This window comes from Sinocyclocheilus rhinocerous, unplaced genomic scaffold (genome assembly GCF_001515625.1).
Source record: "Sinocyclocheilus rhinocerous isolate Xijiao unplaced genomic scaffold, SAMN03320098_v1.1 scaffold592, whole genome shotgun sequence".
NCBI classification, from domain to species: domain Eukaryota; kingdom Metazoa; phylum Chordata; class Actinopteri; order Cypriniformes; family Cyprinidae; genus Sinocyclocheilus; species Sinocyclocheilus rhinocerous.
The window spans coordinates 1062095-1089018 of record NW_015642562.1 but is presented as its reverse complement, the minus strand read 5'-3'; the positions used below and the strand labels follow the sequence as shown (position 1 = coordinate 1089018).

The following is a 26924-nucleotide window of genomic DNA, read 5'->3' as shown; positions in this document are numbered from 1 at the left end:
ACCACGGACCACAAAACCAGTCATAAGGGTCAATATATATATATAGTGTTTGATATATTTTATATAATTATTTTTTATTTTATTTATACTATTTAGGACAAAACAATATCAATATATATTAACATTTTATAATATATATCTAAATAAATATATGTACTGTAGCAATATTATAGTTCTCATCCGTCTAATTTGACTAAGCTAATGACAGATAAATTCATGTCAATTTTGTCATCCTCCCTTTTAAAAGGTTATAAGCATATTTTTTTTGCTGTCTTTATGATGCACAGTTATATGGTTAATTGCGTTTTATTCTTTATTTATTTATTTAGCATTGTTGTTCCCTGTTAGAACAGGCCCTACCCACCGGTTAAGAAATCTGATATAACAGACATGTGTTTTAATCTAAACAGAAACGATCTGCTCATGTACACATGTTTGTAATGTTTATATATGACACAATGGACTGATATGTGATATAGTGTGTGGTTGTGTCTGAAATTAAATACTGGTGTAACACAAGCAGTTAAAAATAGTGTTTGAAATAGTATGCAGTATGCAATGATACACTTTCAGGCTTTCTTTAAAGTGTAAAATATTGCAGTATGTTAAAAACCGTGGTAACACTTCAGAATAAAGGTTCCATTAGTTAACATGAACAATGAAAAATACTTATAAAGCATTTATTAATCTTAGTTCATGTTAATTTCAACATTTACTACATGTTGTATCTGTATATTATGGAATCTTGTTTAAAAAATAAAAAAGGTAATAGTGACTTCTTATCTCATAATTCTGACTTTTTCTCACAATTCCAAATTTCAACATTTTTACTTTTTCTATGAATTCAGAGTTTACATCTCGCAATTTTTACTTTTTCCTATGAATTCTGAGTTTACGTATTGTAATTTTTTTTTTTTTATATTAATTTTGAGTTTACATCTCACTATTTTTACTTGCGAGAAAAAAAGTGTTAATTATGAGATAAAAAGATGCAATTACCTTTTTTATTTTTTATCCTGTGGCAAAAACATAAACTAACAATAAATAGCTGTATTTTTATTACACTGTAAAAAAAAAAAAAAAGATTTTGTTGCTGTAAAAAAAAAGTAAATCATTATTGGAGTATGTTTTAGAAGAAAATACTATCTCAGTCTTTCTAGTTCAGAATTTCACATTTAATTCAATGCATTTTTGTAATAATTTGTGAAGTTTACTAGCAATTTCTGAGTGAAAACTATTTAAAAGTAAATCCTACCAAATTTTAAAGTTATTTATATTGTCACACCTGGTTTTGGGGTTTGTTTCATGTTCATGTTTTCATGTCTTTTATTTTGGAGTTTAGTCATGGTTCCTGTCTAGTCATGTGGTTCCTTTGTCCTCATGTATTCCTGCTATTGGTTCCTTTGTTCTATTGAATCTCTCCACTCTCACTTGTTTAGTGAGTGTACACGATGTATTATAACATACATCGTTCCGCAAACACAACCTTAGGGTTAGGGTTAACCCTAACCCTAACCTAACCCTTTACACTGTTATACAAGCTGTACACTCACTACTTTACATTGTAGCAAAGTATCATTTCTTCAGTGTTGTCACATGAAAAGATATAATAAAATATTTACAAAAATGTGAGGGGTGTACTCACTTCTGTGAGATACTGTATAGGCCTCATGTTGCCCTTGTCTTTTGTCGTGTATTGAACGTATTAACCTCTGTTTGGTGAGTTGTTTCAAGTCAAGCCAAGCCTTTGTGTTTTGTTTGGATTTTTGGATTTCACTCTATATAATAAATCTGCACTTGGGTTCATCTACAACTTGCCATTCAGTAGACCATCATTACAGATATGCAGTATATCCTACCAATTTTTAACATTAACAAAGATTAATAAATATAGCAACAAATGTATTGCTCATTATTAGTTAATGCATTAATTAATGTTAATTGTACAATGTTAACAAAATGATGTGTGACCAGTCAGTGTGACCAGAAATGTTGAGCGAATTAGGTTGTTGGTTACGGTTAGTAAATGCAATTTGCATGCAGAAAAAAAAATTGTCTACAGCATACTGCAAAAATAGTACATGTGTTTCCCCAAGGGAATCAAGTCTGAGTCTTGTTTTAGATCTGAAATTACAGCCACTGTTGAAACGATAGCTCTATTCTTAAATGCACGCATGCGCACGCGCGCGCACACACACACACACACACACACACACACACACACACACACACACACACTTCCTGCTCAGTAAGAAGTCATGATCAGCCCACTTTCAGCAAAGTGACTTGCTGTTTTGGTTACCATGACAATGCAGCTGTCAGTCAAGGGTGGACCATGGCAACGGGGCTTTACCATGACCGCCAATAAAGTTGTTTCCATTAATGGAATAAGCTTTTTATTGCCATGGAGCGAGAGACAGATGGACACACATAGAGAAAGAAATAAATGCATAAAGAGAGCACAGAGTATTAATACAGTGGCTTATAACTCAAGGAGAGTGAATATACAGTAGCACAAACTCTTCTGTCTTATTGCTTAATTAAATGTTGACACAGTTACTTTCGATTTGGCCTGAAGTAGATTGTTAGATACAAATGCTTTGTTTTCTGTTCATCTCAAAACTCAGAGTGACTGATAAAGTGTTTGGTACTGACTTTCTGACCATGTATTTATCCGAATGTGTGTGTGTGTGTGTTACAGAGAAAGTTCTCTTCTGATTGGTTCCCAACAGAATGAATCATCAAACTATTTCTGTTGCAGCAAATCAGCCATTATTTGTTGCCAAGGTAACCAAGTATATACATACACTCTCTCATAGACACACACACACACACTCTCTCTCTCACACACACACACACTCACACACACACACACACACACACACACACACTCTCTCACACACACACAGATGGCAGAGACACACCAAACACGTGTTCAAGCTCTGTACCTGATTGCTGCAGGCTACTGCATCTGTGCATGTTTCCATCTGTCAGTCAAACCAATGACAGTCAAATCACATTTCTAGAGCTATTAAATTGTATCCCGCATGAAGAACCTATTAAGATTTTTTTTTTTACAATATTTTCATGACAATTAAGCACATTTCCTCCTAAATTCACATTACTATAATGCATCCAGACAGTTTATGAGAAATGTTCATAATTCTCTCTCTCCCTCTGTAACTATTTAAATCCTGAAGTATAACTTATGTACAATTGCATGAATTTTAAATTGAATGATTGTCTGTAATATTTAAACATAATAATAATATTATTGATAATGTTATTTTGACAGTTATGAATACATATAAATATGTATCAATTTATTTAACTTGTGAAGTATTGCAACTTATGTACAATTACATACATTTTTAATTAAATATATATTTTTAAAAATAACACTTTATTAAAAATATTATTTCTTTTTAGTTATATATAAATATAAATACAACTATTTATCTATTTATTTCAGTTAAGTATTAACGTATGCACAATTACATAAAGTTTCAATTAAATAATTTAAAAAAATATAATATTTTAAGAAATAATGTTATTTCTTTGAGTTATTTTGAAAAAGTTATATATAAATACAACTATTATCTATTTATTTAAATAGTTAAGTATTACAAGTTATGCACAATTACATAAATTTCCAATTAAGTAATTGTAAAAACAACAATTTAAGGAATATTATTATTTCTTAAAATGTTATTTTAAAAAGTTATATATAAATATATTTATCTATTTATTTAACTTGTGAAGTATTACAACTTATGTACAATTACATACATTTTAAATTAAATAATTTAAAAAAATTAATACTTTTAGAAATACTATTTTTATGTTTTTAATATTATTTTGGGAAAAGTTATATATAAATATAAAGATAATGAGAATGAGAATTACACAAAATCTGGATGCATTACAGTGATAATTTTACAGTATAGAAATTATCCTTAATGGTACTAAAAACAGGCTTTATTTTCTTTAAACAAAATATAAAATATCATAATTTCTTCTTTTTTTTAAAAAAAAATGGTGAAATACAACCTAGACGTGTTTTTGTGAGATTCACTTATCTAATTCCTGGCTGTTTTCTTGCAGGTACTCTGAATAATTAATGATGATATAATGATTAATGAATAATGAATGTTGGTAAACTGAATGAAATCAGTAAACATACTATCCCAGCTGGAATGTATTCATTTTAGACCCCAAAATATTCATGCAGAAAACCTGAAAGTGTCATTTGATTGGCTGCAGGTACATATAATGTAGAAAACATCTGATCTTAAGGAATGAACTTTGACATAAGATAGAGAAACAACATGAGCACCTGCACACATCCCTGACTGAGGCTCAATTAAAGGAAAGTTCAGCTCTAAAAATAGAGACTCGTCATTATCAGCTGCCATTCAGAGCCATACTGTGTGTGTGCGTGCGTGTGTGTGTGTGTGTGTGTGTGTGTGAGGAAGGGTCACAGCAGGGGTCGACCTCTGGGTCTGGAGCCTCATTGACGTGTTATGGGAAATAGAGAGAGGCAGGCAGAAGGAGACAGAGCCGTGACGGGACTGTGGGATAGTTAATATTGATGAGCATTTATCTAAGTGCCATTCAAAGGGACCCACAGCGATGACCTTTACACACACTAACTCTCTACTTCATTCTGTGTTATGGCTGTCATAACCATCAGACTGTTATGAGACTTCAGCTTTGTTCAGATGGGTTTTGTTGCTGTATCTGACTCAAATACATTTAGTTGTTAGTCTGACTCTGATCAGCAAAAATCATATTTGATTTGACGTTTAGATTTGCTTGATCTGATTTTAAACCACATAGAAATGTGTTATTTTAGAAGTTACTATTATAGAAATAGCTATTCTTTGAAATTTTAAGTTTTCGTTTTAATTTCAAAATTTAAGGTTTAGTAATTCTGTTATGTGCTTTTTATTTCATAATTATTAGTTTTTAAAAATATTTCTTCATAGCTTTATTTTATTTCAGTTTTAATTTTAGTACTTCAACTTAATTAGTTTCCAGGGCAACATTTCAAATTTTTGTATGCTTTTCTAAGTTTGCGTTTTTTAATCTGAAATTTGTATTTTATTTCATCTTAATTTCAATTACTGAAAATAATTTTAATAGTTTTAAAAAATATTTCCTCATAGCTTTATTTATTTATTTATTTTCATTTCAGATTGAGTTTTAGTCATTTTTGTACTTCAACTTCAACTTATTTAGTTTCCAACGGAACATTTCTAAATTTGTTTGTATTTTAAGTTTGCGTTTTCATCCAATATTTAGATTTTATTTTATTTAAGCTTTATTTCAATTAAAAAACTTTTGTAAAATATTTCTTCATAGCTTTAATTTTTCATTTCAGTTTTAGTTTTAGTAATGTTAGTCCTTCAACTTATACTTATTGATTTAATTTAGTTGCCAAGGCAACATTTCAAAATTTTTGTTTGTTTTTTTAATTTGTGTTTCTCATCCAATATTTATATTTCATTTTATTTAAGCTTTGTATCAATTACCAATTACCAAATACCAAAAAAGATTTTAGTTTTTACAAATATTTCTTCATAGCTTTAGCTTATTTTTATGTCATTTTTAGGTTTAGTAATTTTAGTACTTAAACTTATTTATTTCAGTTAGCTGCCAAGGTACCATTTCTAATTTTATTTTATGATTTTTTTTTAAGTTTGTGTTTTTCATCTAATATTTATATTTTATTTAAACTCTATTTCATTTACTGAAAAGAAAAATGTTAATACCTTTTAAAAAATATTTCTTTGTAGCTCTAATTTTTTTATTTCAGTTTTAGATTTAGTAATTTAAATGCTTCAACTTAAACTTATTTAATTCAGTTAGTTGCCATGGCAAAAATTACAATTTTTGTTTGTTTATTAAGGTATCTAATATTTGTATTTGATTTGATTTCACCTTTATTTCAATTAACGAAAACAATATTGAACAGTTTTTTGTTTTAATTAAGATTAACAACACTGGTTTCAATTCATTTTTTGTCACAGATTGAATCTATCTGTATGTGGTTATAAATCAAATTCTGTAGTATAAAACATTATAAGAGAACAAAAACTTAAAAAAGAATGGACATGCATTTTAGATCATTCTGTAGTTTAATTGAACTGAATGGAGCTGCTTTTTTGTGATTTGTTTTGTGGACTTTAGAGATGGTTCATTCATGAATGATTCATTCATTTTGCATCTGTCATATAAATGACTTGCTTCTCAGGAGGTGAATTAATCATTTATGTTTCTCAGAATTTAACTTAGATTTTCTAATTCAGGAAAATGATTAAAGACTGTTTATGTCGTGTGTTTTGGAAATTTGGCTAGTTAAAATAGGCATTTTAATTCCACTAAAATGAATGCGTTACATGGAACAATTTTTAACTACATTTTCCACGCATCTACTGTTTTATCATTTTTACCTTTATTGTCAAGTGTTTGCACGTAAAATGTGCTTGTGCTGTCTGTCTTCATGATAAATTATATTTTTTGTTATGAATGACAGAAACACAAACACACGTTCTGATGCAACATTGAGACAATCGCTGCGGGTGAATAAATGAATGAGTCAGTAAAGAGATTCACAGAACCATCTCAAGACATCAAGATCCAGCAACACATAGATAAACATTTACACACACACACACACACACACACACACAGAGCACAGGTCATAGACAGGTTCATGCATTACTCACTCGACTAGAGAGCAAACACACATCATTCAGTGAGAGACTGAAGCTCCTGGCTGTGTGATTCAGCAGACGTGAGGTTTAACACACACACACACACACACACACACGGCTCGAGATCATGTGTGTGTGTGTGTGTGTGTGTTGTGGTGGATTAATGGATGTTTGTGATGCCTTGTTGAGATGATGATGATGATTCCCTGACAAAAGAGCCTCACAAGTGTCATGAAGCTTGATTTTATTTAAAATGAGTTCTGCTGCGACCCGCGCACGTGTGTGTGTGTGTGTGTGTGGTCCTGGTAAACCCTACGTTATGGCAAAATTCGAAATCCTTTTTTTGGTCCCCATGATGAAACAACTTGTTAAATCATACAGAATGAAGTGTTTGAAAATCTAAACATGCGGAAAGTTTCCTGTGAGGAGTAGGTTTAGGTGTAGGGTGATAGAAAATACGGTTTGTACAGTATAAAAACCATTACGCCTATGGAGGGTTCATGCATTACTCACTCGACTAGAGAGCAAACACACATCATTCAGTGAGAGACTGAAGCTCCTGGCTGTGTGATTCAGCAGACGTGAGGTTTAACACACACACACACACACACACACACGGCTCGAGATCATGTGTGTGTGTGTGTGTGTGTGTTGTGGTGGATTAATGGATGTTTGTGATGCCTTGTTGAGATGATGATGATGATTCCCTGACAAAAGAGCCTCACAAGTGTCATGAAGCTTGATTTTATTTAAAATGAGTTCTGCTGCGACCCGCGCACGTGTGTGTGTGTGTGTGTGTGGTCCTGGTAAACCCTACGTTATGGCAAAATTCGAAATCCTTTTTTTGGTCCCCATGATGAAACAACTTGTTAAATCATACAGAATGAAGTGTTTGAAAATCTAAACATGCGGAAAGTTTCCTGTGAGGAGTAGGTTTAGGTGTAGGGTGATAGAAAATACGGTTTGTACAGTATAAAAACCATTACGCCTATGGAGCGTCCCCATAAAACATGGAAACCCAAGTGTGTGTGTCTGTGTGTGTGTGTGTGTGAATGACAGAGCGGACTGAACTCTGATTAACCCAGTTAGACTGAAGCACCACATATGAACCCAACATTATATTAGCATACGATAGATAGACAGACAGACGGACAGACGGACGGACGGACGGACGGACGGACGGACGGACGGACAGACGGACGGACGTACAGATGGACGGACGGACGGACAGACAGACAGACAGACAGACAGACGGACAGACAGACAGACAGACGGACAGACGGACAGACAGACAGACAGACAGACGGACAGACGGACAGACGGACAGATGGACAGACGGACGGATGTACAAATAAACTTTTGTTCATTAGTTTATTCATCCTATAGTTCATTATATCATCTGTCTGTTTATCAATTTTTCATTCATTCTGTCATTCGTTCATTGCATCTATCATTCATTCTATCGTTTGTTCTGTCATTTGTTCTATATTTTGTGTGTTCATTCTAACGTTTGTTCTATCATTCATTCTATTTTTCGTTTGTTAATTCTAAAGTTAATTCTATCATACATTCTGTTTTTCATTCATTAATTCTAACGTTCGTTCTGTCATTCTAACGTTCATTCTAATGTTCACTCTATCATTTGTTCTTTTTCGTTCATTCATTTTAACATTCGTTCTCATTTGTTCTATTTTTCTTTCATTCATTCTAATGTCCATTCTGTCATTCGTTCTATTTTTCATTCATTAATTCTAAAGTTCATTCTATCATTCTTTCTATCTTTCGTTCATTAATTCTAACATTCGTTATATAATTCGTTTGTTAATTCTAACGTTCGTTATATCATTCGTTTGTTAATTCTAACATTCATTCTATCATTTGTTCTTTTTTTTCGTTCATTCTAATGTTAGTTCTATCATTCATTCTATTTTTCTTTCGTTCACTCTAAAGTTCATTCTATCATTTGTTCATTCTATTTTTAATGCATTCATTCTAACGTTTGTTTTATCATTCATTTTATTGTTCATTCGTTCATTCTAATGTCCGTTCTATCATTTGTTCATTCTGTCAATCAATCAATCATTCCATCACTTGTTCTATCTATCATTCATTCTGTCATTCATGCTATTGTTCATTCTTTCTCTCTCTCGCTCTCTCTATCTTTCTGTCTGTCTTTCATTTTATTGTTCATTTTGTCTAACTGTTGTTCATTTTATCTATCATTTGTTTGTTCTATTGTTTGTTTATTCATTCGATCTCTGTCGTTGTATCTTTGTCATTCTGCCTGTTCATTTTGTCCATCTGTCCATTTTCCGTTTTCATTCATTCATCCATCCAAGTCATTCTTTCTTTCTCATCCATCAATCTATTGCTTCTGTTTTTATCTTTTAGTCTCTTTCTCTCTCTCTCTCTCTCAGTATGTGCTCTAAACATTTACTGCTGCACAAAGGTCACGACACACCCATCCATTTATCTCTCTTTCCTGTGTCTCTTTTATCTCCTCCCTCTCGTTTCCTCCGTTTCTCCTTCTGTCCCCTGCATTTGACAACATATCATTCCCGTAATTTCTTCATTCCTCCCCTTTCATTAAATAAATCCCTCCATCTCCTGATTCCATTCATTACACGTTCCCTCTCTCAGCTCAAACTCATTCAGAGATTGATTTTGCTCGCTGCTTTTAAGCTCTCAGATAAAGGTGTGTTAGGATAAAAGAGAAAACCTTTTCCACTCCTTATTCTCTCCTGCAGCCTGAGGAGACGAGCAGGAAACGATTAACTTCACCTCTCTCCCTCTTTCTCTCCATCTATCTCACACACACACACACACACACACACACACCTCATTCCCAAAGCTGTCAGTATTCCGCAGCTGATGAGGGCTAAAAGAGCTGGAAGGCAGCCAGGACAGAGATAACACACACACACACACACACACACACACTGCAGACTCTGCAGACTCAGGCTGGGCATCCAGTGTGCAGGAGTGCGAGAGGTTGGTGCCCAGCGGGAGAGAGGTTAAACTGGGATTGACTCGTCTCGGTTGCTCCCTGTCTGACTTTTGCTCTTAGAGGTTCTTCAGCGGTTCCTTAAGTTCTTATCAAGAGCCATTCTTGGCTGTTTAGGCTTGAGTTGCTAGAAGATTCTTTACTTTCAGAAAAAAAGGTACAAAAGCTGTCACTGGGGCGGTCCACCTTTGTGCTTTTATTTTTTTTACCCCTAAAGTGTGCAATTGGGCATCTTAAAGATACATTTTAGTTCCTAAAGTTTACATATTAGTGCCTAAATGGTACATATTAGTTCCTTTTGCAAGGGAACCGCCCCAGTGACATCTTTTTTACTTTTTTTTTTTTTTTTTAGTGTTTTGAGATTCTTTATTTTTCATTATAGGCTCTTTAGATCAGTATTTTGGTTTCTGGTTTCTTTGAAGTGGCATGAAATGAAAATTCACCCTATCTGTTTTTAAATGCATGTTATCGATCATATTTTGATCGCTTATGTGTTTTTTATTTTTAAAAATGTTTCATAATGTCGTCATAACTGGACATTTTGGTGAAAATGACAGACGTCTTTCTGGTGATGCATGTATGACTTCTCTGATAATTTAGTCAGGTTAAACCCCGCCCCTTCATCCACTTTAGAGTGCCACGCCCACATCTCAACATCCAATCAACAACTGATGCATAAACGCAAGTCTCCGCCCCACATTTTTTCTTTGTTGATAATCCATTACACTAGGATGTATGTAACAATATGAAAGAAAAGAGTTGGCACTTTTTCAGTTTCACCACCAGTTAAAGCCAAGGTTATTGTCGTTAAATTAAAACTATTAAAAATCAATATATCAAGCTGAAAATCATGTTAGATGAAAAATGAGAAATGTTGCATAGGCAACTAAGTGAAATAAGTTTTAAGTTGAAGGACTAAAATTACAAACTAGAAATAAATATGAATTAAAACTTAAAAATATAAACCTAAACAGTAATATAAATAATAATAATAATAATTAAATATAATAATAATAATACTGAATAATAATAAAATTGGCAAAAGCACATAATACAATTACAAAAAATAAATAAATTAAATTAAAATTAACTAAAAAAATGAATAATATTAATATAAACTATAATAGTGTATAAATAATACTAAAATAAAACTGCTAAAATCTGATGCCGCTAGTGGTTCAGAAGTCATAATATTTGCTTAATCTTTCTCTTAGATTACTTCTTTAAAACTGCACATCTACTAATTAAATTAAAATAATTGATTGTGTTGGATCTGTTTTGCAATATTTACAAATGCCAGTAGTCAAGAGAGCAGATCTGAACAATATAGTCTCCAAGCCAGACCATTTCAAAGCTCACACAATCATCATACTGAAAAGGCAATACATAAATACATTAATTAAAAGCTCAATGTCCAATACACTTCATCTCAATATGCTTTTATGCTTTTTCCAATGCTTATGACGCTCTCATTGACATCCAGTGAAGCACAATATCTGAGAGGGACCCAAAGTGACGTGTTTGAGGCCTGCTGTCCAAACATTGATCGTTACTGCACTAAAATTAATGATACAGGTAAGTGCCATTGACTCCCAGTGAAGTACAGATATGTAAAGGAATCTAATGCACATGTTCATGTAGATTAATGTGGATTGTGTTAATTGAACTTAACTGGTAAAAGGGTTTTACAATCGCTATGGCCTCTTGAGTGCTGAGGTTTTTACAGTACACTCTTAAAAATAAAGGTGCTTCACGATGCCACAGAAGAACCTTTTTTGTCTAAATGGTTCCATAAAGAACCTTTAACATCTGAAGAACCTTTCTGTTTCACAAAAGCTTCTTTGTGGCGAAAGAAGGTTCTTCAGATTATAAAAAAGTAAGAAAGAGATGGTTCTTTAAAGAACCTTTGACCCGAACGGTTCTATGTGGAACCAAAAATGGTTCTTCTATGGCATCGCTGTGAAGAACTTTTTAAGCACCTTTATTTTTAAGAGTGTGTGCAAACAGGTTATACACTTGCAATGCTCAAGCACTTGTGTCTGTGTCTGCATAGAAAACATTTCTGGACTACAGCCCTTTTTGTTTCTGACTTGAATCACAGGCAACTGAAAATGAATCTGCTAACAACTATCCTAACAAGCCCAGAGACGTACAGATGCACACCAAAGCAAGGTGAAAGCTGGTCAAGAGTTAATGTTGAGGTATATGCATGCACCAAACACGCTGAATATATGAAAAAGTTGCTCTTTAAAGCTGCAGTGTATCATTTCCCCACACAGAATAGCAAAAATAATGAAACAGGTTTCTGAGACACTCCCAACGCCCCACCTCGTCTGCAATTGGTCATCAAACACAAAGTCCCGCCCCCAAACTCACTCCATTGGTTAAGTCAGAATTTGACAAGTCAGGCCACTCAAACAAACAGATCAATGTTTTGAAAGCGTCAGTTTTTCACTCTTCATTAAGTCAAATGTGACTCTGAACAATGAAAAGAACCTAATCAAAACACACTCGATTCAGTTTTAGACTTTGTCTCACATAACTTTTGACAATTTTCACTCACAGGCATTGGTGACAGCAAAGCTGTTGGCCGTCTCGATGTTGTCGACGTGTGGAACCAGATTGAAAGGGGCTTCCGTGGCATTCGGACTCGTATTGTGGAGAAATATGGCCAACCGGAAAGCTGTATATTCTTGGTCTGTGTTTCTTATAAACAACCCACCTGGAAAGAGCGAGGGGAAGAAAGAGTAAGTGACTGCAAAGAGGAAAGAAAAGAGGTGCTTATGTATCCTAAAGGAATAGTTCACCCTAAAGTGGAAAATTGTTCATTTACCTGCATGACTTTCTGTTTTTCTTTCACTGTAAACCATACTCTCAACTGTAGCTCTAAAATCTTGCGTTTACTTTCAAAAATGGCACATCAATAACTCTAAACGCCATTGGTTCTCATGTATCTCTGATTGTCAATGTCCAATCTTGATGCACCACATTGGAATGATCAAAAATGTGAATGAGCTCCAAGATGCAGATTTTCTGTCCTTTAGGAGCTCATTTGCTTTCGTCTGCATACACTGTTATTGTACAAATCCACTCTTCAAGGAATGGTTCACCCAAAATTGGAAATTTGCTGAACATTTACTATAAGATGAGTTTGTTTCTTCATCAGATTTGGAGAAATGTAGCATTGCATCAGTGTCTCAGCAATGGATGCTCTGCAGTGAATGGGTGCCGTCAGAATGAGAGTCCAAACAGCTGATAAAAACATCACAATAATCCACAAGTAATCCACACCCCCCAGTCCAGCAGTTAACATCGTGTGAAGTCAAGCTGTGTGTTCAAATCCATCTATAAGATGTTTTAACTTCAAACTGTTGCTTCTGGCCAAAATACGAGTCCATAATCCATAATAACGCATCTTCCAGTGAAAAAGTCCATCTCCTGTTGTCTCTCACATCAAAATCCAGACACATATTTGTTTCGAGCTGTTTTGGCTTGTAAACGCTACTTGATCTGTGCAGATTTCTCTCCTGATTCAGACCAGACCACTTTTTCACTGGAGGAAGTGTTATTATGGATTATGGACTCGTATTTTAGGCAGAAGCAACATTTTGTAGTTTGAAACGGCCTTGATGGATTTATTTCTCACAAATATGCAGCTTTTCACTTCTCAAGATTTTAACAGATGGACTGGAGTGGCGTGGATTACTTGTGGATTATTGTGATGTTTTTATCAGCTGTTTGGACTCGCATTCTGACGGCACCCATTCACTGCAGAGCATCCATTGCTGAGCAAGTGCTATATTTCTCCAAATCTGATGAAGAAACAAACTCATCTTGAACGGCCTTAGGGTGAGTAAATGTTAAGCAAAATTTTCATTTTTGGGTGAACTATTGCTTTAAAAATGAAATAAATTTAAAAGATAAAATAAGATAAATAAGATCTTCTAAAAAAAGAAGATACAATTTTTAATAGCGTAAAGAACCTTTTGGGGAATGGATAGTATCCATGGATGTTAATGTTTCTTCATGGAACCATCAATGCCAAATGAAGAACTATTGTTTATAAGAGTGTAGAGCAGTGTGAACATTCTGCTAAACATCTTATTTTGTGCTCCACAGATTAAAGCAAGTCAAACAGGATTGGAACGACATGCAGGGTGAGTTAAATGCTCATTTTTGGGTGAACTGTCCCTTTAATCATGGAAATTATCTGTGTGGAAGATCGCATTTGTTGTTGGTGTCACCAGAGCATGCATGTCTGCACTTGGCAGGGCCAGTGTCACGTTCTGTTTCATCACATCCTCCCAATTCTTCTCTCTTTCTGATGGACGTTTTGGCTCAACTGCAATTGGAGATCCCATAACGTGCTTTTATTTGCGACGAACAACAGAAGCATTGTGCATTTGCATTGCAGCGGTATGCAAATGTCATTAGGCATTGCGTGCAACTGTGCATCTCTCTCTGTCTCGCTCTCTGTGAGTGTGTGTGTGTGTGTGTGTCCGTATTTAGCGTATTAACTTTATCGGCAGTGCTGTCAAAGGCGCACAAGTCAGCGGCCGCATCTTATTATGGCGTGAGACTCTCCATCTCAATGAGCAATGCAGTGACTGAATACACACGCAAGACACATCCTGCAAAAAGAGAGGGAACTGTGTGTCTGCGAGAAAGAGAGAGGGGGGTGGGCGGGCATGCATAGTGGTTTGTTGATATTAATCAAACATAGAGCTGCAAATCTGGAGAAATGGGAAACTTTGATCAGACTCAGATGGGAAGAGGTCATCCCACATCGCACCAGAAAGACAAGACTGAATACTGCAGTGATGCTCTGAACTGGTGATGAAAGGTACAAAAGCGCACTCAACATGCACTTGACCACAGTCTTCATCACGATGACCACAACTCATGCATGCTAAAGTACTCTAAACCCTTGAAAACATAATCCCACCCTAATAACACTGCACATGCAGAGAATTACAAACCAATCTACAACCATTAAATATCACATTTAAGAAAATATGCTTAAATAGCACCAAATTTTGGACACTTTGCAGGGCTGTAACCACAAAAGACACTATCCCCCTCATTTGTCCCCTTTGCGTCCAATGAATTGTCCCAATTTTAAAAGTAGTGGTCAACCAATATGTGGTCTGATTTTTACATTTTAAATTTGATTCCCATAATCTTTTGCTTTTAAGTTAATTGGCTTAAGGCATTTGGTGCTCAAAAGCACCTTTAAGGAGAAGAGTGCAAGAACGAAACCCCTAAACCCCAAAACAAAGAGGCATTACAGCACACAACGCTCTTTAGGCAAAAAATAGCTTTAAACCCTATTTTAGACTCATATCTCTGTGTATTTGTATAACGCAGTGTATAGATTACTTATTGTGAATTAGTATGCACTATATGCACACCGTATCTGTTGCACTGCGATATTCCTCGTGGGGTTAATAAAGTGCCCATCTAGCCATCATGTTAGAAGTGTAACTCACCGATTTGAACACTGCTGGGAAAAGCCCCTTCACTGAGTCCCCACAGCAGCGGAATCAACACCAGGATCCGCATTCTGTCCGAATCAGAACCCGTCTGGACTCATGGATGGACGGATGGAGACGAGATAGTGAGACGGGAGAGAAATGAAAGGAAATAAATGGGTAATCTCGCGAAGGGAGTTTCAGCAATCCATCCTATAGGCAATCCGTGTGTTCCCCGCAGTATCCACTGGAGAGAGAAGAAGAAGAAGAAGAATCTGTCCGGATGAACGCTTGAGAGTGTGTGTGTGTGTGTGTGAGAGAGAGAGAGAGAGAGAGTGAGGGAGAGAGAGAGATGCGCGCAAGCTCACTCTGCGCTCTTTGCCTCTTGAGGTCTTCGGCTTTTCAGCTGTGTTTGCTAAAACAAGTACCGCTGTTACTACTGCTCATACGGCTAGATATTTAAACAAACCCCTAAGCATACCAATTAAACTTGAGTGAGTTACTCATCCCGCAGACGTGAACGATTTTCCACAGTCTTTACTACACGCGTCTTTACTGAGAGTGATCAGACGCATGCTGGACCAGAAAACAGTGGAAAAATCCCACAGGAGCATATTGAAGGAGAGACCCGAGCCACAAACAGACCAGAATATCAAAGTGACTTGAGGGTTGATTCTTTTGACAGGAAACGAACATCATAACAACGCCCGAGCGACCACAGAGTAACACGCTAAAACACTCACTTCCGATCATTGAAATACACGTAATATTCCTAGAATTTTTTTTCAAAAACATTACATTTACATTTTTAAGATTTTAAAAGAATAAAAGTTGAAACTTTTAAAAATGAAATATTAATTAATATATAATACATAAAATATATAATTATTATATTAATTGTTATATAACTTATATAAGGCTTTAAATACATTTTTATTTATCGGACTCAGTCTGAGCGAATCACCTAACCTCTTAGCAACGCCCTGATACCGCCTATTCACGCATGAAGCCGCTCGATCGCCGCATATCCGTTTGCTGAATATAATATTTCGTTATAGATGCGTTTTTTGTGTACGTTTTCAAACATGCACTAGATGCTCGTCTTTGACCCTTGTTTTTATCATGGCGTTTCACGTTAAAAATAGCTCAACTTTTACAAACGCGCCGCGAGCCCCCCTGCGTTCAGTTTCATCCCAGTGCGCTGCGTCTGTCTGCTTTTGAACGCAAGAACACGTCCTGTGTGAACGCCCCTGAGGATTCGCCTGCGTTCTTTACAGACACAGAAACATGGTGTTCAGGGTTTAGTGCACACTACTTCTCTCTCCTTCTGTTCTCCTCTGATGTCTTTCTCTCGTGTGCAACACAATATGAGCTACAATTTCATGTTTCAGCTTCAGTACAGGTGAACAGAATAGAATAGAACAGTGTACAGTTGAAGAGAATAGAACAGAATATAGAAAAGTAGAATAGAATTTAGTTGTAGAGAAAATAATAGGAAAGAAATAGTGTACAGTAGAATAGAATAGAACAGAATAGAGTTGTACAGAGAAAAACAAATAGAATAGTGTACAGTAGAATAGAATGTAATAGAATAGAATAGCTAACAATAACAGTAGAATAGAGTGGAGTTGTATAGAGAAAATAGAATAGAACTGAATAGAGAACAGTAGAATAGAATGGAGTTATAGAGAATAATAGAATGGAACAGTGTACAGTAGAACAGAATATACTATAGAACAGAATATAGAACAGTATCATAGAGTGGAGTTGTATAGAGAAGAATGGAATGGAATAGAAGTGTACAGTAGAATAGAATAGAATAGAGAACAGTGGAACAGAGTGGAGTGATAGAATAATATAATGGAACAGTGTACAGTAGAATAGAATATTCTATAACTGAATATAGAACAGTAGAATCGAGTGGAGTTGTATAGAGAAATTAGAATACAAAAGAACTGATTAGGAAGAGTATAATAGAATGGAGTTGTAGAGAATAATAGTGTACAGTGAACAGTGTACAGTAGAATAGAATATGCTATAACTGAATATAGAACAGTAGAATAGAGTGGAGTTGCATAGAGAATAATGGAATGGAATAGAAGTGTACAGTAGAATACAATATAATAGAGAACCGTAGAATTCAATGGAGATATATAGAGAATAATAGAGCCGAAGAGTGTATAGAAGAATAGAACAGTATAATAGAATGGAGTTGTAGAGAATAATAGTGTACAGTGAACAGTGTACAGTAGAATAGAATATGCTATAACTGAATATAGAACAGTAGAATAGAGTGGAGTTGTATAGAGAATAATGGAATGGAATAGAATAGAAATGTACAGTAGAATACAATATAATAGTGAACAGTAGAATTCAATGGAGTTCTATAGAGAATAATAGAACCGAAGCGTGTATAGAAGAATTGAATATAATAGAACAGAATATAATACAGTAGAATAAATTAATACAGAAAAGCGTACAATGGAATAGAATATAATAGAAGAAAAGATAACAGAATTGAATGGAGATATATAGAGAATAATAGAACAGTGTACAGTAGAATAGAATATAATAGATCAGAATATAGAACAGCAGAATAGAACGGAGTTACAGAGAATAACAGAACAGAACAGTGAACAGACGAACAGAATATAGTAGAACAGAACAGAGAATAGTAAAATAGAATGGAATTATATAGAGAATAATAGAATAGAACAGAATAGAGAACAGTACAATAGAATGGAGTTATATAGAGAATAATAGAACAGAAGTGTACAGTACAGTACAATACAGTACAGACTATAACAGAACTGAGGATAATAGAATATAATAGAACTGAGGAGTCTCTCTCTATATATATGAAAAAGTAAAAACAATGAATGAAATAAAGTGTAATAGAACGTAAAAAATAGTTTCAGATGTTACACATGACGCACATATAGCTAGATTATAACAGAATAGAGTAGCACAGGAATATAGAATTTTTACAGTGCATAATAAAGCAGGATAGCAACCTTTTACAAGTACAAACACCCTGGCAGTGCAATAACACTTAGCATGCAATACAGTTTATGTATTGTAAACAAACCACAGTAAAATAAATAGTGTAAAGTACAGTATAAATGGTGTTTGTGCAGGTAAAGAGCTCTCTCTCTCTCTCTCTCTCTCTCTCTCTCTCATCCTCTGACTGAAAACTCTGCCTCCGGATTATTTGCACGTAACAGCCCATAAATCCATCAGGCCTTTTCATTCCAGAACAGCCCGGATCAGTTTCTCCTCAGCGTTCACCTCTCTAAAAAGGTTTTCATCCCCTCACATATTTATATATTCTCCGGTTAATATACGAGTCGGCGTTTTACTGCTTTATGACATTTGGCTCGTTCCTGCGGCACGGGTCTCCACGTGGCCACGCGTCAGGCCACAGCTGTGTCTTATTGCCCATTCATAATCGTTACGGCCTCCGGTGGCGCTGACAGACGGATTGTGGAGGCTCCCTCGGTTTCTTTAGAGACTTAAACGACAGAAACTTGTCTCTTGAATGGTTAGATGGCTGGAATATGGCGTATGGCTGCTGTAATCATTAAGAGCGATCAGTGAAGGGTTCCTGTGTGTAATAGAGTGTGAATGTTGCTGTCCGTGGTGCTGAATGCTGGACAGAGCCACCACTTGCTTTTTAAGCAATAATACGTCAGTAAAGAAATACATTATTTTAATTTATTTTATTATGTATTACATTTATTATTCTGTAACTGTAAATATGTAATATTATTTTTCTAAATTAACTAAATATCCTGGACTGGACAACTTTTATTGACATGTTTTGTAACTTTTCATTCCCATTCCCATAAAAATACACTGTTTTTTAACTCTCTTTTGCTCACCGAAGCTGGATTTATTTGATTTAAAAAATCCATTAAAAACAGTAATATTGTGAAATTTGATTACAATTTTAAATAATAGTTTTCTATTTGAATATATTGTAAAATGTAATTTATTTCTGTGTTCAAAGCTGAAATTTCAGCATCATTACTCTAGTCTTCAGTGTCACATGATCTTCAGAAATCATTCTAATATGCTGATTTGCTGTTCAAGAACCATTTCTGATTATTATCAGTGTTGAAAACACTTGTGCTGCTGAATATTTTTGTGGAAACCATGATGCGTTTTATTTTTAGGATACTTTGATGAATACAAAGTTGAAAAGAATAGCATTTATTTGAAATCTTTCTTAACATTATAAATGTCTTTACTGTGACTTTTGATCAATTTAATTCATCTTTGCTGAATGAAAGTATTAATTTCTTTAAAAAAAAGATTCTGACAGCAAAGATTTGAACAACAGTATATACTATGTTTTTAAATAAATACTATTTTTTGTGTGAAAATTGCAAATAAATTTAAAGAACACATTGTTTATTGTTTCCATTGTACAAAAGCCAAAACTAATTATAAATATACAATAATAAATATAAACAATCAAGTTTTTTTTTTTTACTTTTTTAGTTACAATTAAGTATTTAGCTTACAGCATATTTTCTTTAGACTATTAGAGTAGTGTTACATGTATAAACCTGCACTTTCAAATGAAAAGTACAGTAAAAATCATAAAATTACAGAGAATATTGCGATTAAACCTACCTTTATATATAATGCAAGGTATTTATAATGTATGTTGTAATGCATTATATCTTTTCATGAGTAATTGTAACCAACGTTAAAATGCATTATAATAATATAAGGTTTGTTTGTTGTGTGTTTTTTTTTAAATGTAACAATGCATAGATAAGTATCATAATGTATTAAAATGTATTAATGCAATGCATTATAAGGTTCTATTCTTATAATACTTCTTTTATAATGCATTATATATAAAGTGTTACCAGTATTGCCTTAAAATTACAGTATGTTATCATAGTACACAAAACTTTTATTTAAAGAGATCAATGGAAAGTTGATCACTCGAGGTGTTGTTGTGTCTCTCGGTGAGCTCTTGTGCAGTGGTGTAGTAGTATCTCTGTCTGTGAGGCATTACTTTGATGACTCTCTCAGTGAGGTGTAATGACTCTCTCGCTCTCAATGACTAATGGCCCTCCTGAGATGTTATTAAAGAACTGGATGGCTCTGATTTTAGGGGCATTTCTTTTTACCGTGTTGAGCATGTACAGTATTTCATGGAGGTTGTGAGAGAATTGATGCGTGTGAAATCTCTCTCGCTCTATATTGGTGTGTTTCTTCACCCCGCTTTACCTCCTTCTTTAATACTCTAAAATCAAGTGCTTCCAAAGAAAGCTTTCAAATGATGTGCCGATCAATGGAGTCTGGAGGAACGTATCGGATCCCAGTGCCAGAGAAGAAGAGATTCAATTTATTGATTAGATCAAAAGTAACAAGAGCAATTGGCTCGGTTTCACACAATTTCATGAGAAACTCAACACAAAATAGCTCTTCGCTTGCTTTCCCAGTGGAAAGTTATATTGCTCAGAGGCTGCTATTTTATAGCTCAGGAGATTTTGAGTTCTCGTTCATGTTTTATAAGGCATAAACTTTTCCCCTAAAATTACTTTGGTGACAGAATAGAGAGAATATCTGTCATACAAAAGCTCTGATATAAATGTGAATATCAGCTCAGATCATGTGATATCGTTAGAATCTAATGACAAATATTAGAGCTCATATTGAGATCTCAGACTTTTCTTTTATGGCTTTTCTGATGTAATAAACTTGCTCAGTAGTTCACCTGGTACAGCATTGCACTTTAATTTTGCGTCGAGTCCCGTAAAACACAATAAAAGTGCTCAAAGACTCGTTGAATCAAGCTACAATAGCATGGTTGCTTTAGCAAATGTGTTTTTATGTCACGTTTGCTTTCGTTAAGTTTAATGTAGGTATTATGTTATTTTTAAATGTGATAGTACATTAACCCTTCAGTTGCATTTACCGATTTCATTTTCGAAGTGCCGCGATACGTAGGTCAGCCAATGTAATAAAATGTTGCCAGATTCACGGTCATCTGTATCGGTTAAAACTGAACCCACTTCTTCTGAAGCACTCATTGGGCATATCACTCTGAATGTGTCATGAAATGTACATCAATAACCATAATAAAATGTTGCCAGATTCACATTAATCTATTTTAGATAAATCCAAATGCACCTTTAGCGCCACTCACTGGACATTTTATTTCCAAACTGCCACGTTTCGTACAACAACCAGTAAAAAAGCTGCCAGATTTACGATAATATGTTTAGGATAAATTTGAACCTGCTTTTAGTGCCACTCAATGGACATTTCTTTTCAAAATACTGCGATTCAGACAACAAACAACAAAATGGCTCTTACAAAAGCGTTACCAGATTCACAATAAACTGATTTGGATAAATCTGAATGCGCTTTTGCACCACTCATTGGAAATTTCACTTGGAATGTATCACAAACATAAAATTACGCTAATCTGTTTTGGAGAAAACGGAATGTGCTTTTAGCATCACTCACTGGCAGCGTTGAGTAAGTTACTCAAAAAAAGTAATCCACTACAAATTACTAATTACTTCTTTAAAATTGTAATTTGATTACATTGCTGATTACTGCATTAAAAAAGTAATCAGATTACTAATTACTTTACTTTCAAGTTACTTTCAAGTTTACTTTACTTTTCAAGTTATAGTCAAACTTATAGTTCCTTCCGTAATTTAATATTGACTGAAAAATTACACAAGTATCAAAACAGCTACTTGAACTATCACTTGCATTTTTTCCTGATAACAGCAAAAAGACGTAAAATGTTCCGTCATTTTTGATTGTACAGATAAGAGTAATACATCATTTGAAAGGTCTACTTTTATTTGTATACACTCGCAATATAAACAAAATATTGTGTGTTTGTAAAATAAAGAAATCAAACAGGGTGCGCTTTCTGCCGTCTCAGTCTCCGCGAATATTTTTCTGAAACGTGTCACTAAAATGAACGAAAACTCAGTGAATACTTGACACACAGACATGAGAAATATGTCTAAAGAAAGACTGAAATGTCTATTTTTAAATGAAGTAAGTCATGTCGAAAACAAGTATTCTCTGTTAAAGTAATCCGTATGAAACCAACGCAAGGTACAGTCTTTCACCTCTGAACTTATTATCACTATTCATACCATAATCATCCACGTGAGACTCGCGAAAACGCCCACATCACCTCCGTAAACAAAGTGTGAAGATTCATCAAGTTCATGTTACTTTTCGTTTTTGGAAGAAGACGCGCTGTGAGGAATAAGCCTTGCATTTACCTCAGAAGAAGAACGCCATGCGACACAAGGCTTGATTCAGCGGAGGAGATCATTTCTTGAACATTTTTTGAACTTATATTAGTGTCATTGAGACATAAACTTGTATGCATTTACGGTACTAGTTGAACTTTTCCCAAATTATAATACCAGACTAAAATATGTGAAATCGAGCACAACATTTTGAAATATGTTGCACTAATGTTTCATTGCATCTAAATGTTGTACGACTCGTCTCCATTTCGCATTCTCTGGTGATTTATTAAATAGCATACACTCTAAAAAATGCTGGGTTAAATACAACCCAGTGCTGGGTAAAATAGGGACAAACCCAGCAATTGGGTTGTTTTGACCCAGCAGTTGGGTTACTACCCAGAAGGTTGGGTTAAACATTTAACCCAACCGCTGGGTCAAAACAGCCCAATTGCTGGGTTTGTCCCTATTTTACCCAGCACTGGGTTATATTTAACCCAGCATTTTTTAGAGTGTACTGACGTGCAAAACATGATTTTAAACATGATTCATAACACTGCATTTGTAACTTAAGTAACGTAATTTTATTGACATTAGTAGTTGCAATCAAATTAAATAAATTTAAAATGCATAACGCATTACTTTACTGCGTTATCAGGAAAAATAATTAGAATACAGTACCCAACTCTGCTCACTGGACACTTCATTTCTGAACTGCTTCAATTCGTATGTCAACCATCGTAATAAAACGCTGCCAGACTCACATTCAGCTGTTTCAGATAAAACCGAATGCACTTTCACTTTGAAAGTGTCGCCAAACGTGCAAGAAGCAACGTAAATGTCAGCGTTTTTCCTCTGAGCCTGTCCTATGTGTTGATCCCCACACACACAGACTGACACTGAAGAGCTCGTGTTTGTGCGAGTATTCAGCTCATGTCGTAGCACACAGGGCGCTGGAAGGCTAGCATGCAGCATCTGGGCGCTCATCTGCTTCTTAATGACATGCTAATGGCGTAAACGTGCTGCTTGCTGTGGGTGCGAGTGTGTGTGTGTGTGTGTGTGTGTGTGTGTGAGTGTGTGTGAGTGAGTGTGGATATATCAATAAACCCTCACGGGCTGAAGGGCTCTACAGCTGAGCGCGTAACACAGTTGAGCAGTGCATCTGTAAGTCCTGATGTTCTCCCATGATCCTGATTCAGATCTACACGACTGTGACTAGACTTTATATTAGAGGATTGATGGTGTTGATGAATTCGAAATATCAACATTTCCAACTTCAACTTAGAGATGTGCAGATATGAATGAAATATATTTGAAATGATTGAAGTGCCATGTGAAGTTTCTATTTTGCATGATGATAAAACATGTTAAGCAAACAGCATGTGTGTAAAACACAGTTACCAATCCTCTCTGTTGATAATCATACAGTTGCAGAACAAATTTTAGCATTGCATTGCTATTTATATTTGGTTAATATACTTCAGTGTTGTCAGTGTTAACTAAAACTAATCTCATCTAACTAAAACTTGTTTGTGTTAATTGAAATAAAACATAAATATTAGATAAAAAACGTAAAGCTAAAAAAATTTAAATGTTGCCTTAGCAACAATTTGAAATAAACAAATAATACTAGAAATAAAATGTACTAACTTTAAATTACTAAAACTTAAATAACATTTAATAGAATTGAAGAAAGCACAAAACAAAATAACTAAAACTTAGTTTTAAAAAAAATTATAAAAAAATATTTAAAATATAAAAAAATATTGCAATAGTATAAAATCAGTGTTATTTTAGTATAATTTATATACTATTATAGTTTATTATTTTGAATTAGATTTTATTTTTATATTTTAAGTGTTCACTTTAATTTAAAGTTTTAATAATTTTGTTGTTTTATTAATACATTAGCCTTAGATTAGTTAGTTTTATATATTTTAGTGTTTAAAGTTTAACTAAACAGAAATGAGAAATGTTGGCAACTATTGTACTTTTTATGTTTTATTTCAGTTATCGTTTCTTTTATTCCAAGTAACAAACTTTTTTTTTTTTTGCCTTCAGTTTAAGTTAACTATAATAACCCTGATATAAATTATATTTAAACAAAACAAAACAAAACACTACTTGACATCTTTGTTGATGATCAACCCTGCAAAGTTGATGTTAACATTGCCATTTTGTTTCTTTATACAGTACATCATACTTTGAGCAACAGAATGGTTCTCTAATATCCCACATCCATCCGACAGATCCATGTACACACACGAGTGGGACAAACTCTGGCATGTCCAACGTTCGTGTGTAAAACTGTGGTCTGAGTAAGTGCAGGTGCTCATGAATATTCATCATACGGAGAGAAGGCGCCACTGTCTGATCACACGCCGTTAGCATGTAAGTGAGTGAGGGAATCATACAGACAAACCTCATCAGTAACACATGATCACATTAGTGGAATTTTTTAGTGTTAAAATGGAAGTCTGTTTCATTGACTGTCATTCCAGACAAGCTCTTTCACTTTGATGTATCTCACTTCTCCATACAGTAAAGTAATAAAAAAGTAAAATGTGGTAAAAAAAAGTATATTTATATATATTTCTACATTCAAAAAATCATGACATAGTTTATTATTACCTATTTGCATTTTTTAAATTTTATTTAAATAATCATATTTTCAAAACAAATGTATTCAAATTGCTTAGTATCAGTGTAAATCTGTTTATTGTTTAAACAAATGTATTCGAAATATGGCTGAAGTGTTGCTATGTGGTTGTTAGGGTGTTGCTATGTGGTTGCTAGGCATTTGCTGGGGTGTTCTGGATGCTGGGTGGTTGCTAGGTGGTTGCTATGGTATTCTGGATGCTGGATGGTTGCTAGGCAGTTGCTAGGGTGTTCTGAATGCTGGGTGGTTGCTAGGTAGTTGCTAGGGTGTTCTGGATGCTGGAAGTTATGGTTGCTTGGTGGTTCCAATGGTGTTCTGGGTGGTTGCTAGGGTGTTCTGGATGCTGGGTGGTTGCTAGGCAGTTGCTAGGGTGTTCTGGATGCTGGAAGTTATGGTTGCTTGGTGGTTCCAATGGTGTTCTGGGTGGTTGCTAGGGTGTTCTGGATGCTGGGTGGTTGCTAGGCAGTTGCTAGGGTGTTCTGGATGCTGGAAGTTATGGTTGCTTGGTGGTTCCAATGGTGTTCTGGGTGGTTGCTAGGGTGTTCTGGATGCTGGGTGGTTGCTAGGCAGTTGCTAGGGTGTTCTGGATGCTGGATGTTATGGTTGCTTGGTGGTTCCAATGGTGTTGTGGGTGGTTGCTAGGGTGTTCTGGATGCTGGATGGTTGCTAGGGGGTTGCTAGGGTGTTCTAGGTGGTTGCTAGGCAGTTGCTAGGGTGTTCTGGATGTTGAATGGTTGCTAGGTGGTTGCTAGGCAGTTGCTAGGGTGTTCTGGATGCTGTATGGTTGCTAGGTGGTTGCTAGGGTCTTCTGGGTAGTTTAGACTGAAACAAATTGGATACTGTATAAATATTGGTTAAATAATCTGGTTTTTGTGTATTTGTGCAATTAAAACATTCAGTTTATTAGTACTATTACAGGAAGCTTATAACATTTGATTTTATATTTGTCTGACAAATATGTATCACATCACAGATTTATTCGTTTGTGTTAAAACTAAATCAATGAAAATGTTATATGCAATTCAAATACATATCTCATAATATCTCTTATTTATCTCATATTTTCTTAATAAACAATGGGGAAAAAATGGTCTGAGAATAACTTTTAATGGCAAATTTACTTAATGAAATCTGAAGTTCATTTGTTTACATTTTAGATGCTGTTGATGTTTATATTTTCTCTCCAAATGTCTGAAAAAAAAAATGTATGTGTGCTGGAACTTTTTATGGGAATACCTACAAAACCTAATGAGATCACATTGGGATTACAGATCGTGCAATACAAGGCGGCTTTCCAGCGGCAGAAAGAAAGTTTAATGAGTAAAATCTGCTCCAAATGGTGTTTCATAATTACAGCTCGTTCCCTTAAGGACCAGAGCGGCGCGAGACACACAGAACGAGAGACAACATATGCTAACATCATTTTATGTCTCTTTAAGACAACCGAACAACACGGTCAGCAAAACCAGAGCCGAGCGTGTGGGATTAGTGCGCGTGAAATATGAAAGAGTCAAAATTAGAAAGCGCATCGCTGATTATGAGGAATCTGAAACTTTGCCAGCGTGTAAAAGAGAGTTTTAATGATCTGTTTTTACAGTGGGAGTTGTAGCACGTAAACATAAGCTAAAAGCAGTGTTGGGGAGTAACTAGTAGCATGTAATGGAATTACGTAATTTAATTACAAAATACATGTAACTGTAATCAGTTACAGTTACTGGGGAAAAAAGAGTGTAATTAAATTACAGTTACTTATGAAAATGTTAACGATTACAAAGGGGATTACATCTGATGATTTACACACACACACACACACACACACACACA

The 26924-nt window shown here is 34.7% G+C and overlaps 1 protein-coding gene across 1 annotated transcript in view; it reads right to left on the bottom strand.

The window, feature by feature from the left end:
• LOC107756206 (glutamate receptor 4-like) overlaps positions 1-15473 on the bottom strand; it is a 101736-nt gene extending 86263 nt beyond the window's left edge. Inside the window, exons 1-2 of the mRNA XM_016573235.1 lie at positions 15213-15473; positions 12287-12445 (exon numbers count right to left, since the gene is read on the bottom strand). Of these exons, the coding sequence (XP_016428721.1) occupies positions 12287-12445; positions 15213-15285 (232 nt within the window). The 5' untranslated portion in view covers positions 15286-15473. The remainder of the gene's footprint in view (positions 1-12286; positions 12446-15212) is intronic.
• Positions 15474-26924: the final 11451 nt, after the last annotated feature.